This window comes from Cyprinodon variegatus, unplaced genomic scaffold (genome assembly GCF_000732505.1).
Source record: "Cyprinodon variegatus isolate N-32 unplaced genomic scaffold, C_variegatus-1.0 Scaffold108, whole genome shotgun sequence".
NCBI classification, from domain to species: Eukaryota; Metazoa; Chordata; class Actinopteri; order Cyprinodontiformes; family Cyprinodontidae; genus Cyprinodon; species Cyprinodon variegatus.
Window position 1 is genome coordinate 295,869 of NW_015150561.1, and position 14,077 is coordinate 309,945.

Here is a 14,077-nt window from a genome sequence, read left to right on the forward strand (position 1 = left end):
TATGCGACTTAAGTGCGACTCGAGTACGAGTCACAAACTCGAGTCCCCATCGCTGGTGTATGGTGTTAGTGAATACTCCAGTCAGCATTCTTCCTCAGTTGTTATGAAACTTAAATACATTTTGAATTTTTAGGTGTCAGCTAGACTTATCAAAACAATCAAAATAAACACTTGAGTTACATAACTTGGTGTATAAATTTAATTTTCTAATTTATTAAGATGCAGCCTTATATAATACCAGACCTTTTATGGGTCACTAGTAAATTTCTTCTCCAATCGGAACACACAGTGCACCCCATCAGAAAGTGTTTAAAATATGTATTAGAGATAAAGATTTAAATTTCCATCTTCCAGCTAGTGTGGATATTTGAGCCTCTGAAGGCTTTTTAACACACCCCACTGCCTTATGACCCATTCATAAAGATCATCCCTGGTTTAATGTGAGCCACTGAAAGCAGCTCGATGCTTATGGGGGTCAGGGAGGGGCCATATTGCATGTCACCCCCCCTGCAGCCGTATTGAGATGTGCTGCTGTGTGTTTCTATCAGAACACGTTGTAAAATGGAGATTTATAGAATATGTGAGACAATTGTATGTATATAGAACATTTAGGATGCCTTTTTGAGACATTCATCCTTGATATGTCTGCTCAGATCATCCAGAGGCAGCTGGAGCAGGTGGAGGAGAAGCAGAGACAGCTGGAGGAGAGGGGTGTAGCTGTGGAGAAAGCTCTGAGGGGAGAAGCAGGTAACAACTTATCACAGATTCACATTTAACTTTTTTTATCCATTTGATTTATAAATCAGTGGCTCCTTCAATGTGGCTGGTTTATATTTAATGTTACCGTACATTTAAATATGAAAGTTACCACTTTTATCTGCCTATTATTATTCTGTTAAGGGAATTTTTTTTGCCTCTTAACAGTTAAATCTGCAGGTTTCTGGTTGAAGTATTTCAAGGTAGCCAACCGCAATGTTTAAATTTTTCCCCGCTACGCCCCTTTTGGTCTTTTTTTAATGGCTATCAGCCCTTTGACTGACATCTGGGTTCCTTCCTCTAGGCCTCCGTCCAACACATTTCCCCACTAATGCTGGTTATGCAAGAAAAAACAAACACTAAAAGTAGGCGGATACACGGAATTTTTGTGAGCCCAATAACTACTGCGTTTTAAACGTTTTTAGCCATTATTTGCACAGTTATTACACGCAAGAAAAATCCTGTGAAAACATCAACCCCATACCTTTCACACTACTTTATGAACTCACCCCGAGGGCTTCAGGTGAACACATGAACTCCCGCCAGTAGACAAAGAGCCAGCTTTGAAAGCATGGGTGAGGTGTCCAGGTGCAGAAGCGGAAACCGACCGACAGTGTTTCTTTTTTTTCCTACCCAATAAAATCCACATGGGTGCGTAGCCCCAACCATGGCTGCAGGTGGATCAGAGACATCTCTGGGTCAGTTTAATAGTTTAGATATTAAGGGGAGATATGAACATCGCCTACAAATAAGCAATGGCCTTAGTTAACAAAAGAAAGAAATATGGATGTCCTTAATATGGATTTAAATAACCCTACCCCCCCGCTATGCTTATAAAAATCCTGGTGAGAACCCTGATAATCCACAGTTGGTGTTCCAGGTGTTCCTCCCCTTCAACACCTTATTTTATCTCCGTGTCATCATGAGTTAAACTTTTACTGGATGCTCCATAGAGAAAAACTGTAATATATACAAATCTGTGATCCATCAATCCAGCCCCTTAGCAGCGATTCTGACGCTGCTGAACAATCTGTCCACATTTACAGCTTATTTAGCTCTACCACAGTAAAACATAGCAGCAGATGTTGTTTGTCCCAGTCACTGTTGTTCCTCTGCTGTAAAGATCTTAAAATGTTGTTGGCAAGGGGCTATCACAGATGATAAATCTGCAACCATTTTAAGCAGCGCGGTTCATTAGTTACAGTGTTTAAAGGGCATATATCATCATTTCCTTTCAGGTGCCATCAAGCCTGTAGCTCACGATAGTACAGTTTCAACAGTAGTCCTGAAGAGAGTCTCTACTGCAGCAACCTGAGCTACCTCCTCAGAATGTTATCAGGGTGTTTAGAGAGCAGGGACACGTCTAAAACATGAAGGAAAACGGCTTCAACTTTTTTGTTTGCTTTTTTTTTCTTTCATTTTTTTTGCTTAAGATTCATTAAAGAAAAGAAAAAAAACGCAACCCAGGATGGAAATGTGAATTCTCCACTCAGTGGTAGGTTGCAATTCGAACAGAAAATAAATTCAATTTGTCCAACTGCGCCTCGATTTTATATTCTCTAATCAAAGAAGAGAAATGAAGCACTAGCTTTAGGAAATTGATGTGGAACGCTGTCGCTCACTACTGCTTACCAGACTCAGTGACATCTGCTTGTTCATGAGGCAGATATGGTGCTGGTCTATATTTGATGCACAAATGTTGCAGACACTGTGTTTAAAGTGTTTAATCCACTGTACTAGGGCTAATCAATAAATTGGGCAGTTGTACCTCGATAGCGATCAATGATAAATGCTCCTCTATCAGAAATAAAGGCATGTGCAGGAAATGCAACTGATCTATTTATAATTAATTTATTCAATAAATCACATTAAATATTAATAATGATAAATAATATTAAATCCTCGTACCCATTCAGGTTTAAATATTCAAGCATGTCTGATTGAACAGGAGAAAAATGTTACCACTATTGCAAACATTTTTGCGCAAAGGTAATGGAGCCTTTAGCACATCTTTGAACCCAACAGCGTGGTTGTGCTATAGGTGAAGAAGAGTGGATGTGGTACTTTGGTTAGTCCAGACATTTTTCAGACAAACTTTGCATTTTGTGTTATTTTGCTCAACATCTACAGTGTAATTTTGGTGCCACCGAACTGAGCATGCAGTGAGAACAATCGGAATCTTTAAACTCGCACACCCTCGCTCACAACTGTCTGGCGCTCAAGACTTATTCTCTGCACGCTCAGCTTCCTCTCTGCTCTCGCTCGGCTCCTCAGGATTAACTGATGTTATTTAGTTTACAGCTGTGTTAGATTCCTTTTCACTGGGCCCATCCGCCATTATCTTTGCCTAATCTTCTGGCTGGATCGTTGGAATAACGTGATTAGACACATGCTGCAGTGTCTTAAAGGGGAAGGTAACACCAGCCACACAGGAAAAAAATGGCAGAATTAAGTTTATTTATTTTACAAACATTGAAAAATTGTTGCCAATTATCGTAGTGTATGGCGGAAACAGTAAAAATCTGATTTATCGCCTGGCCCTACCCTGTACCTAATAATTGACTGATGCACGTTTACAGCACCACACAACAGAGGTTAGACGGAATCTGAAAACCAGTGCAAACCAGTTTAAAAGGAAGAACTCGAATTATACAGGATCATATTGAATCCTTTTCTATGTTTATAACAATCAGATTTACATCCGTTTGATATATTCCTATCAAAGGAAAAGTCTGGTCAGCAAGGAATGATCAATGGATCATTATCTATAGCTAAAACTAATGCATTCATGGTGATTCGATTAATTTAGCATTAATCAGTAAAAAAAATTGTCCGGGAACGGCCATTTTTGCCCAAATATAGTAACACCTCACTCCTGACATCTTCCGGCAGTGACGTCACGGTGCGGTAAGCCCAGAACAATTCTCCCTACTTTACAAGCAAAATCAATGTGAGCTACTAGACACATCTGCAGTCAACAACAATTATTTAAGATTTTGAGAGGAATTCACGAGAGCTAGTTAAATTGACAATGCCCATGGTATGGCATTTGGATGTTGTAATACATTGGGTAAAAGTGAAAAAAAAAAAATATTGTTATTTCACCTTTCCGATTCATGATACCCAAAGGACGGGTTCATCGTTGGATTGCAAACTTGAAGAGGGAGGATTTGCCATCAAACGTCTGGCTAGAGAAAAAATTTGTAATATGTAGCCAATATTTTGTAGAACAATGTTTTCAAGATAACCTGGATAATAGCGCGTTGTGACGTCACAAACCGGTAGGTTGCAGTAGTGCTCTTTGACAAACATGGATGTTTCCAGTAAAGTACACTCAAATGAATATTACTCTTAATTAAAACACTTATCTTTTATTGAACAGTATGTAATAATTTCATATTTAAATTACTTTCAGAAGTTTGAATTCTAAATATGACCAGACTTCTTTAAAAATGCAGTTTTTAATGGGAAACCAGTGTTTTTCCTTTAAAAGGACAATCCATTGGCCTCTGCAGATAAATGTTTTTATCCATATATAGCTCTCACTTTGTGTGTTTAGAAACGATATTCTATTATGATATCTGAAGGTTTCATGCTTTTCAGTTAGAGATATACCGCATATTAAACCACAACAAGCAAAATCGGAGGGAGATCAAAGTCCTTAAGCATTTCATGAATAGAATATGTAGTCATAATGTTTTCAGGGGTATGAATTCATTCTCTGCATCAAAATAGTACATTTGACCATTTGGATGGACCTTCAGTGCCCTTGGTGCACAATTCAGTGTTGTTTTTGACAGCCATATCAGATTTAGTCTTAGTTTTCAGGATGAAAACTATTATTAGTTTTAGTTGCATTTTAGTCATTACGATATGTGATAGTTTTAGTCCAGTTTTGGCAGACCAAAAATCCAAAAGGTTTTAGTCTAGTTTTATTTAGTACTATGTTGCACTGCACAAAACAGTTAACCTTTTCAATTTTATAATAATAACCATATTTACCAGACTGACAGCTCTTGCCTAGATACTACAATTGTTGCGTATAAAATGCTGCCGCGCAGTTCATCATTGCTGCTGGGCAGAAAAATTTGATTTATATATGATTTCATGAAACCTTTTTTATGAATTAAGGACCTACTTTATAAAAAGCAGTGTCTCAAAAAAGTTGTGAAAATAACAGGTCTAGCTCAATGCATTATATTGGTTAAAATAGCAGAGAGACAAGCTAACAAAATTAACAATAAAGGAATGGTTTTAGACATATAAAGTTTCCATCGTAAAGCAAACACTTCCTGATCGACTCTGAATTATGCATTACAACACAGATCAAGAAAGTTTTCATTACTCCAAAAATGCAAAGAGCCAAAATGCTCTTCTTTCTACTTTGGCAATTTTGGCTTTATTTCTTCATTTTGCACCTTGGTTACCACTACTCAGGGGTCAAAGTAGATATAATTCATAGGGGCCATATTAAAAAATAGATACATATATAAAGAGAGAACCTACATAATTGCCTTCCAGACTTAAATTTCAATATGTTAACTAAAATTTTTAAATATTCAAATATATAGAAACAAAAACTATGAGAGAGAAATATTCAAAGATCTATGCACCTTTTCACCTGGGTCTTTATCCAAAAATAAACCATATTCAATTAAATATTTTCTTTGGATATAATTTAGGGACCTCACCTCTTGTGAGATGGAAGAAAAAAAAACTTGATAGTTAGACAAAGGGACTTTTTACACTTGCCACAGGATGATCAGCCACCTATAGTTTATTAAGTAGCGAGAGCAGGAAGAGCCATATTGCTGAGAACGAACCATCAGTGTGGAGCGTGAAGCGCAGACGCGTGCAAAGACATATTTCTACACAAGCACAGCTGGAAGATTTTCAGAGTTTGTCAGATTTGATCGCGCAGTACCGGACCGTTCCAGGTTATTTTCTCCCCTGCGGCTGCTGCCATGATCTGTGGTCATGCAGAATGTGCACCGCTGCAGCTTGGTGGGCTGCATGACCAAACAGGACACTGCAGCACAGCTGATACCACTTAGCAGATTACAGCACAATAATGCATTTTAAATGTCTGACTGACCTTCCCATACATTTTTATTTAGTCTCGTCTAGTCAACAAAAACTCATACCCATGTGATTTTTCGTCATCAAAGATCTATGTTTAGCCCGTCAGTCCTCGTTATTGTCATGAAAAAAACTACGGTTAGCAAATCTATAGAAAAATAGTGCTAATGGGAAGATATGTTTTCCTAGAATGTTTTCTAGTTTAGTAGTATTATATTTTTAACTTTTTTAGGTGTTACCAGTATTAGATATGATATTTGCCCTTTAATCATGAATAGTAATTGATTACGATTCCATTTTATGTTCCGAATTTTTTTTTTATGCTAAATTAAGAGGTTACTGCTGAAATAACAATTGAAGCCTTTGCATTTTTCAGCCATCCAGTATTCATATAATCAATACTGTAATAATATAATCATTGTGTTTTAACTTGTGTACTGCTCTACTCTCTTAAAGGCTTGCATAAAGGTACTTATACATTACCCAAACAGCACAAAAGAAGATCAGGTATTAGATTTACTCGGGTTGCCTCTCTGTACACTGTCATGTGGACTCCATCTGTGGTGACACACAGCATCAGTTCTCCATCTTCAAATATGTTGACCTCTGTTTGCTCATCACATGTCTGCCATCGTCAACGTTCAGGGCTGCATGCGATCAGGAGAATGTGTGTCCTGACATCGATTTGTCTGTGCTTGTTCTGTTTAGTGTCTCCCGCTGCCTCTCAATGAGGAGAGTTTCTGTACTCTGATCACACTTCACTCTTTAAACTGCAATTAGAATGTTAGGAGTTGGACGGAATCTTCTGTTTGGAAGAGTTTCTGCAAAAATCAGACATGATTAAGTGAAGTGATGTTGTGATCTGTTTGGACTTGTTCTTTTTATTCAGCGACTCACAGCCTCCTGAAGCTTGTTCGCATTTGTTTGTCTTCTACACACAAACTGGTTTGTTAATAAATTACAGTGAGTTTGACTCCAAACTAACCTTGGCTCATAAAAATGAACTCAAAGTAGTATAAACAACATTGGCTTCAGTGCTTTGGGCTATAAAACAAAACAAAAGCTGACCCCTTAAAGGGCAATACAGCGAATCTACACCACAGTATGTTTATATTTGGGAAATTCAGCTTTGCATTAGTTTTGCACAAACTTCCTACCCTCCAGCAGACACCAGTGGTGAGTACGGCCGAACTCTCTTTGTTCTGAGTGCTGCTACAGCGTGTCTGTGTTTGCATGACATGCTGTTGTTGAAGATTTTGCTCTGTGTTTGTGTTTGGATGCCCAGTTTGGGGCCGTGTAAAATAACTCCTATCTCTAATCTACCCTGTCATTGTAGACTATTGGGGAGATTCTAATTACAGTGAAATCCTGGACTTGCATCTGGGCGGTATGTATTTCTAATCTGTCGCTTTGAAACTAATCCAATAGCTAACCCAATCTCTCCTTCCTCTACTTGTTTGACTAGCTGAGCTTTGTACGCCCCATGTCCACCTTTATTGTTTTGTGGAGAGGCTGGCTTTTAGCCTTTGCACTATTTGTGCTCCTTAACCCCCCCTCCTCCTCCTCCTGTTTCACAATCAACCACCCTCTCTGGGTTTCTAGTCATACTTGTTACAGCAGAGATCAGACACTTGGCCCAACACTGGAAATAAAGATCATCTTTGATCTCCAGGAAGTCATGAATAAAGGATGAAGGAGTAGAGGAGTATCTGTTATTTGTCACCTCTTGTTATGCAGATTGGACAACACAGACTGCAGCAGAGGTACAACTAATGAACAAGAGAAAAATCTGAGCAAAATTACTATTTTCTGTTTTTAGAGAAAGCTTACAACAGTAAAACTTATTTTTATGGTAGAACTGATCCACATTTTCCTAAATCAAAGGCAGAAGTTATGATAGCAAATTTCCTTTAAACAAAATATTAGGAATGTCCCAATAAGGCATCTGTAGTTTCCAGTATGTACAGATGTACATCAAATTTCTTTTTATTAGTCAAAAATGGATTCAAGCCCTGGATTTTCTTTCCTTGCACCTCATTATTAATCCTGACTTTATGCTGTCAAGTAAGATCTCAGCACACAAGGCTGATTAAATCTCAGCGCCTTTGCAAGGAAATCAGTCACATGCAATTAATCAAAAGTAACTGAAGAAACCTTTACCGCAGGTACTCTCATTTTTTATTTTAAAATGTTTTTCTGTTCCTCTGATTGAATGTTCCAATTCTAAATGTCATGTTTTAGTTTAGATAAAAGCAGGAAATCATCTTAATCGACAAAAAATACAATCCTATTAACTTGTTGGTTTGTGTGGAATTGATCTTTATGTTTCACCAATTAAATGGAGTTACTGAAATAGGTAAACTTTTCAGTAATATTCTTATTCATTAAATATAACACAAACCGAGATCTTGATCGTGCTTATGTCTTTACGTAGAGCAATTAGCTAAAATGCCATCCAATGTTCAATGCTGCCATGATTTTTTTGGTTTGTTGAATGTTTTAGTCAGAAAAATGAAGTAAAAAGTTGTTTTTGTGCTTTATAGACATTTCATATAATGACCTAGAATGTACTGACAGTAGTTTGAGCTGCTTTCTAACAGTTCTCTGCTACACAGTGGTTTATATGTGAGGACAGAGCAGAGCTGCACAACCAGTAAAACCTGCATTTTACTGTAAACGTAATTCTCAAAGCTAAAATTGCTTTTATTTAGGAACAAAACACAGATTAATCTGATAATTAGAACATGTCCCTTCAAGGTTAGCTGTGGGACAAAATCCCAGATTACAGAACAGCATTAGGTGATCTCCACTTTAAAAAAACAAAATCAACTCAGTTTAGACCCCAGTCTAATACATTAAACCATCCATACAGAAATTTCACAGTTAAAGTTGGATATTTAGATCATCATGTCCTAAATGTGTGTATTTTTATCTGGGTCTGTCTCCAGTAAAAAACTCCAGAAACTCCAGGAGTTTTTCTAACTTTGTTTACTCCAAATGGTTCAGAGTTTTAGATGCGTATATTTCCTGTGACAGGATTGGTAAATATATATATTCACACACGAACCAACAGACATGACTGAGCTTTTTGTCATTGATTTTACATTTTAAAATAAGGAACAGAAATCCCTTATCTCTTTTAAAGAGATTATCAAAAACAAAAAAAGACCACCAAACCATTTTACAAAGGGGATTTGAGTTGCATATGAGCTCCCAACTACCTGTTTAAATTGCCTCTAAAATCCACAGTGTTGTGATTAAATGTATTCAAGTAATCCAGCTCTCTGGCTTGAATCATCTTGGGCTTCATTTCATAAATTTGCACATTTAAGACTGAGAATATATAAATTTAAATGCACATGAAACCCAGCTCTCCTCATACAGTGCACAAGGATTATTTAACCTTCATGAACTGACTCATACTAAACAGCTGGCCTGGCGCTTGAACTCAGAAATCTATGCTGCTATAGTTCTGCATTATGCCCATAACAGTTGCTTTCTCATACCTGCTCAGTTGCATTACTCCCAGAGTGTTTATGTTGTGTGCCTTCATAGATAGGTGTTCTATTAATCGCTGAGTCTGAAGTATGGTGCAACACATGGCTGTCTCTGTTTGTTTGGGGGGGTTGTCTGTTGTTGATGTCTTGCAGAGGAATTGTTTTTTTTACCTAATGTCTTCTGTGAATCCAGCAGTTTTGCTTTAAGTCAGTAGCTGTATCTATTCAGTGGAATCGCAGCAGGAAGGAGACACTTGTTTCCTCATGTTTTGGCTGAATCTGTGTTGTCTAATCCTGCTGCTTGTTGACGGCTGAATGAGTGGAGATATTAAAGGTGAGCCTTTTAAAGGTCTACTCTACCCGAGTGACCACAGGCACGCTGTTTCATCTCTTTAACACCAGCTTGTTTTTCCCCTATTGGTGCCATGCACTATTCATGAATGCTGAACAGAATCTCCGGTACCAAATCAGCATTATTCCTAAAGTAGTTTACAAACAACAATGCTTCAGGTAAGAGTTAAAACACGGAGGAACTACCATCCATCTGTGCCGCTTATTCGCCAGAGCACTTTGGTATCACCAATTACTCTGAAAACATCACATACACAATTCAACAAAAATGTGCAGACAATTCATTTATACTGAAATACAACTGAAAAGAGAGAAAACTGTTGGATGGTTGGCATGATGCTAAATTGTGTTAAACATCCCATATTGATGCTAGCGCTATTAGCATCTTATTTCCTCTCAGATTCTCTTAATGAAATAGAACCAAAATGCCTCCTTAAATAATCTTATACAAACCAACATTTCATCAAAACCTAAAACTCCGGGACAGATGTTTTGGGTAATTGAGAACTTATATCAGAAAAGGATAACACAACACTAACATGGCTTTTAATATTATAGCCCTTTAGGGATAGCTTGCCTACCATTCACAAAAACCCTGCAGCACCCTTCTTTATGGGCGGATTCTACTTCTGCAACCGCACACATCAAATGTCGCTTGCGTCTGTTCGCGAACCAGTTTTGCTGGTATGCTTCTGCAACGTCAGTCTGGAATTTCTAGGGACGCACAGCAGTTTCCCGCCAAAGCGCAAGGAGGAACCTATTCGAGAACTCGCGAGAACTTCGGCGGATAGCACCGAATCGAGAAGGACGACCACACAGACAGCCGGGGAGGCATACCAAGGACCAATCACAGCTGCTTTTTGTCTGCGCACTTCCGCTTGAAGTCTGCACGGGTTTGCGACCGTCCGATGCGTCGTCAGGATTTTTTTGAGGTGCGCAACGATGGTTGCAGAGCCTCTGCGCAGGGTGAATGGTCACGCACAGAGACAGATTTGACAGTTGCAGAGGCTATGCCTCAGAAGCATAAATTGGCCTTTAGTTGTGCAGGAGCCTCCACTACTTAAGCTTTCTGGGTCTGACTCAGGATTAAAGGTGTACAATTGTACCAAAGTATGCTTGTGTATTTGTACACATTGAGTTTGTGGAACATGGCTTTTTATTTGCTTAAAAGAAACAGAGCCCTAAAGCCAAAGCTAACCCTATATGCAAATCAGAAATCAGCTTCAATATTGACTAGTTAGCTGGATTGAATGTTGGATGAATGACACCCATCCAGCATCCCAGTCCCGTCATTTCTTTTTCTTCTGATATCATACACAGCCATACAGGTACAGCAGTCCAGTCAATCCAATTCTATGTTTGCTATAGTTGCTCAGCCTAGTTATTGGTCTATGATTGGATCCAGAAAAACTGAATCGGTGCATTTCCACCTAAAGCTGTTCATTCCAAAAAGGGGCTGAAAATATACAGAAATTAAAGGTGACATCTCATTATCTCTGGGTGATTTTGATGTAATGTAATCTTTTGCAAAAGTTGCTGTTAAGAATGCACATCACGGAACTCAAATTAAATGATCCCCATTAATATGGCAACCACAAAGCCATGTCAAAGAGCTGATCTTAAAGAAAGTTTCAGAATTGCCTCCAATTTCTTTTTCTAATTTTCACGGGGAATGAATCGACTAATTGAGAAGTTAAAACGGCAGAAATTCCAATCCTCTTTAGAGCCTCTGAGGTGTCCATGGCTGTTTCAGCAATGACTGCCCACATGGGGATAGAAAGTGAGAAAAGACGAAGCAGCGAGGCAAGTCGGAGAGAAGCAAGATGATTTAAAGCTTTAAAAACGAATGGATTTCATACTATAATGACCTTTAGGATGAACTGACAGAGTGCAGTGAGGGTGAAACTAAGGTATGGTACTCTCTCCACTGTATCACACCTAAGACCTGTGTGGTGCAGATAGTTACAGTAATACATTTGTAATTAAGACTTAAATATTGGTTTAGAAGAACTTAAGTCATATCTCGACAGATTATGTTTTATCTTTGATGTAAAGCTGATAAAAGATGGATTTCAACAATGCACTGATTCCACTATGGAGTTTAGATAAGAATCTGTTTTAAAACCCAAATTAATGATGGTCTGCTCTCTATAAAGAGTCTGTGTTGTATAGAATAGATCCTTCACTTAGGCTGATGAAGATTCTCAGTCATCCAGGTCATAGTCATTCTTTAAAAGTTTAAAAACAATCCACTGGACTTGGTTTCCAAGGTTTGAAGACGTTTCGCTTCCCCTCCAGGAAGCTTTCTCAATTCAAATGTCTGGATCCGCAGTGAGTTTGAGGCTTTATATAGACAAGGCCTTGTATTGCTTGGAAGCATGCAAATTGAACCGGCGAGCGGGTTGTTTGGTTCCATTGTTAGCCTGTATTATCTGAAACCATAGACAAACCATAGAAATCATAGACAGGTTTTAAGGAAAGCTTCCTGGGGGGGAAGCGAAACGTCTTCAAACCTTGGAAACCAAGTCCAGTGGATTGTTTTTTAAACTTTTACGGAATCCTTCACTTAGAAATAGACTGCTTTTACACTCAGTGTATACAAAACAACATTTTGTTTAGTCCATTTCCATTCCATAAAGTGCAGCAGTGATCAAATGTTCACTCACATGAATGTGAAAATTAAGGAGCCATCTGAGTGTTCACTACCCCTGGACAACAATATAACATTTGGATGTAGTTGTGTCTGTATTCCCAGGAGAAGCTAGGCCACATGGTTCCCTGGCTCTGCAACCAGGAGGATGTTGAAAAAAAGACCAAATTGTTATCTAAACAGGCTTCTGGTTGACTGTGACCAGTTATATTTCTGATGCTGCATTAGTCGGAATGCTTTGAGGGCAGAAGGATTACACCCTTCTGCTGAGTCTGCAGTCTTTCTTGTTGCTTTATTACTGCTATATTTCAGCCTTTCAGGTGATAAGCAAACCTGTTATTCTTGCCTTCAGACCCTGTCACCTAAGTGTGTTTTTCTGCAAAAATTGAATCAGATAAACTTAATTACTGCTGTTTAGATAAAAATCTATTGAGCATAAAATTCATTTCGGAAAAAAAAATATTTGCATAATTGGAGGAAGCTATTAAAAAGCCATTAGGACTCCAATCTTTCTCAAACATACATTCTTAACTGCAGCCATGCCTTTTTTTTTCTCTGTGATGGTCCCTTTGCCACTATTAACCAGCTTTTCATGCCCTCAAAGCTCAACAGCCACCAAAAGTAAAGCTTCCTGACTAGGTGCAACACAATCAGCTCAGCATCCATTTGAAAATGTCTAAGCAACACATTTTCCACATTCATTATTCGGACTTTTATTAAAGGAGCCCATGCTGTTTATGATCTTCTCTTTTTCTTTGGAAAATCACCTCAGTGGAAGAAAATTAGAAAAATAAATCCTAATTTGCACTTCAAATGTCTCCTAACTTCAAAAGTCTCCAAGCTGGCAACAAATTAGGCTTGCTGGTCTAAAAATGTTCTAGTTGGTATTTACTGAGAGAGGCTCTTTAAAGACTAAGCAATTATCTGTTTCTTAATGCGAAGGATATCCTGGTGATCAGTAATGGCTGTGATGATGGTATTAAATCATTTTGTGTGCTTTGATAAACATTGACCAATTGTTGTAGGCTATTCCCATATTGTTACTGACATGGGAGGCTGTTACCTAATTGAAGTTTATCTGCAGAGCTGCAAATGGAAGATCAAACGTAAGGATTACTTTTTTCCTCCTCGGTCCTCTGGATTTGTTGTTTTTTCTTGTTTTCTTTCTGTGTTTTTACCCTTTTTCATTTTTCACCCCACGCAGTTTGTCACTCAGCTCTTCTGTTTAGAGGATTTCTCTTCTCCTCCCTATCTCTGTGCCGCTGTACTCTGTTAAATCCTCTCGGTATTTTCTTCTGTACCCCACCCCTCTCCTTTCCTTTCCTTCCCCATCTTTTCGTTCTGTCCTGTTCCTTCTTCATTTTGCTCCCATGCTCCGTTCTCCTTGGCTCTCCACCCCGTTTGTGTCCCTTCCTCACACTATTTCCCTCCTTCTTGTGGAAGTTGAGCCCTTTGTGGGGATGCCTCGCCGAAGACCACTCTCCCTCTGCCCTTGCTGTTCTGCCGAAGGTAACATCACCTTGCCGCATGTATCGAGAGTTGTGGCAGGTCGCCTTCTAATTCGTAAGGCTCACCAGAACAGGGTTACTTAATCTCACCTGATGTGTGGTTTCAGTAACATCACCAAATGCACTCAATGTCTATTTTGGAGGACAAGACAGAAATTATGTCAACATAACAAAATATATATATATATATATATATATATATATATATATATATATATATATATATATATATATAT

At 38.4% G+C, this 14,077-nt stretch overlaps 1 protein-coding gene across 1 annotated transcript in view; it reads left to right on the forward strand.

The window, feature by feature from the left end:
- mical3 (microtubule associated monooxygenase, calponin and LIM domain containing 3) overlaps nt 1-14,077 on the forward strand; it is a 107,036-nt gene that overhangs the window by 80,647 nt on the left and 12,312 nt on the right. Inside the window, exons 36-38 of the mRNA XM_015374731.1 lie at nt 654-747; nt 6,292-6,342; nt 7,172-7,222. Coding sequence (XP_015230217.1) covers nt 654-747; nt 6,292-6,342; nt 7,172-7,222 — 196 coding nt within the window. The remainder of the gene's footprint in view (nt 1-653; nt 748-6,291; nt 6,343-7,171; nt 7,223-14,077) is intronic.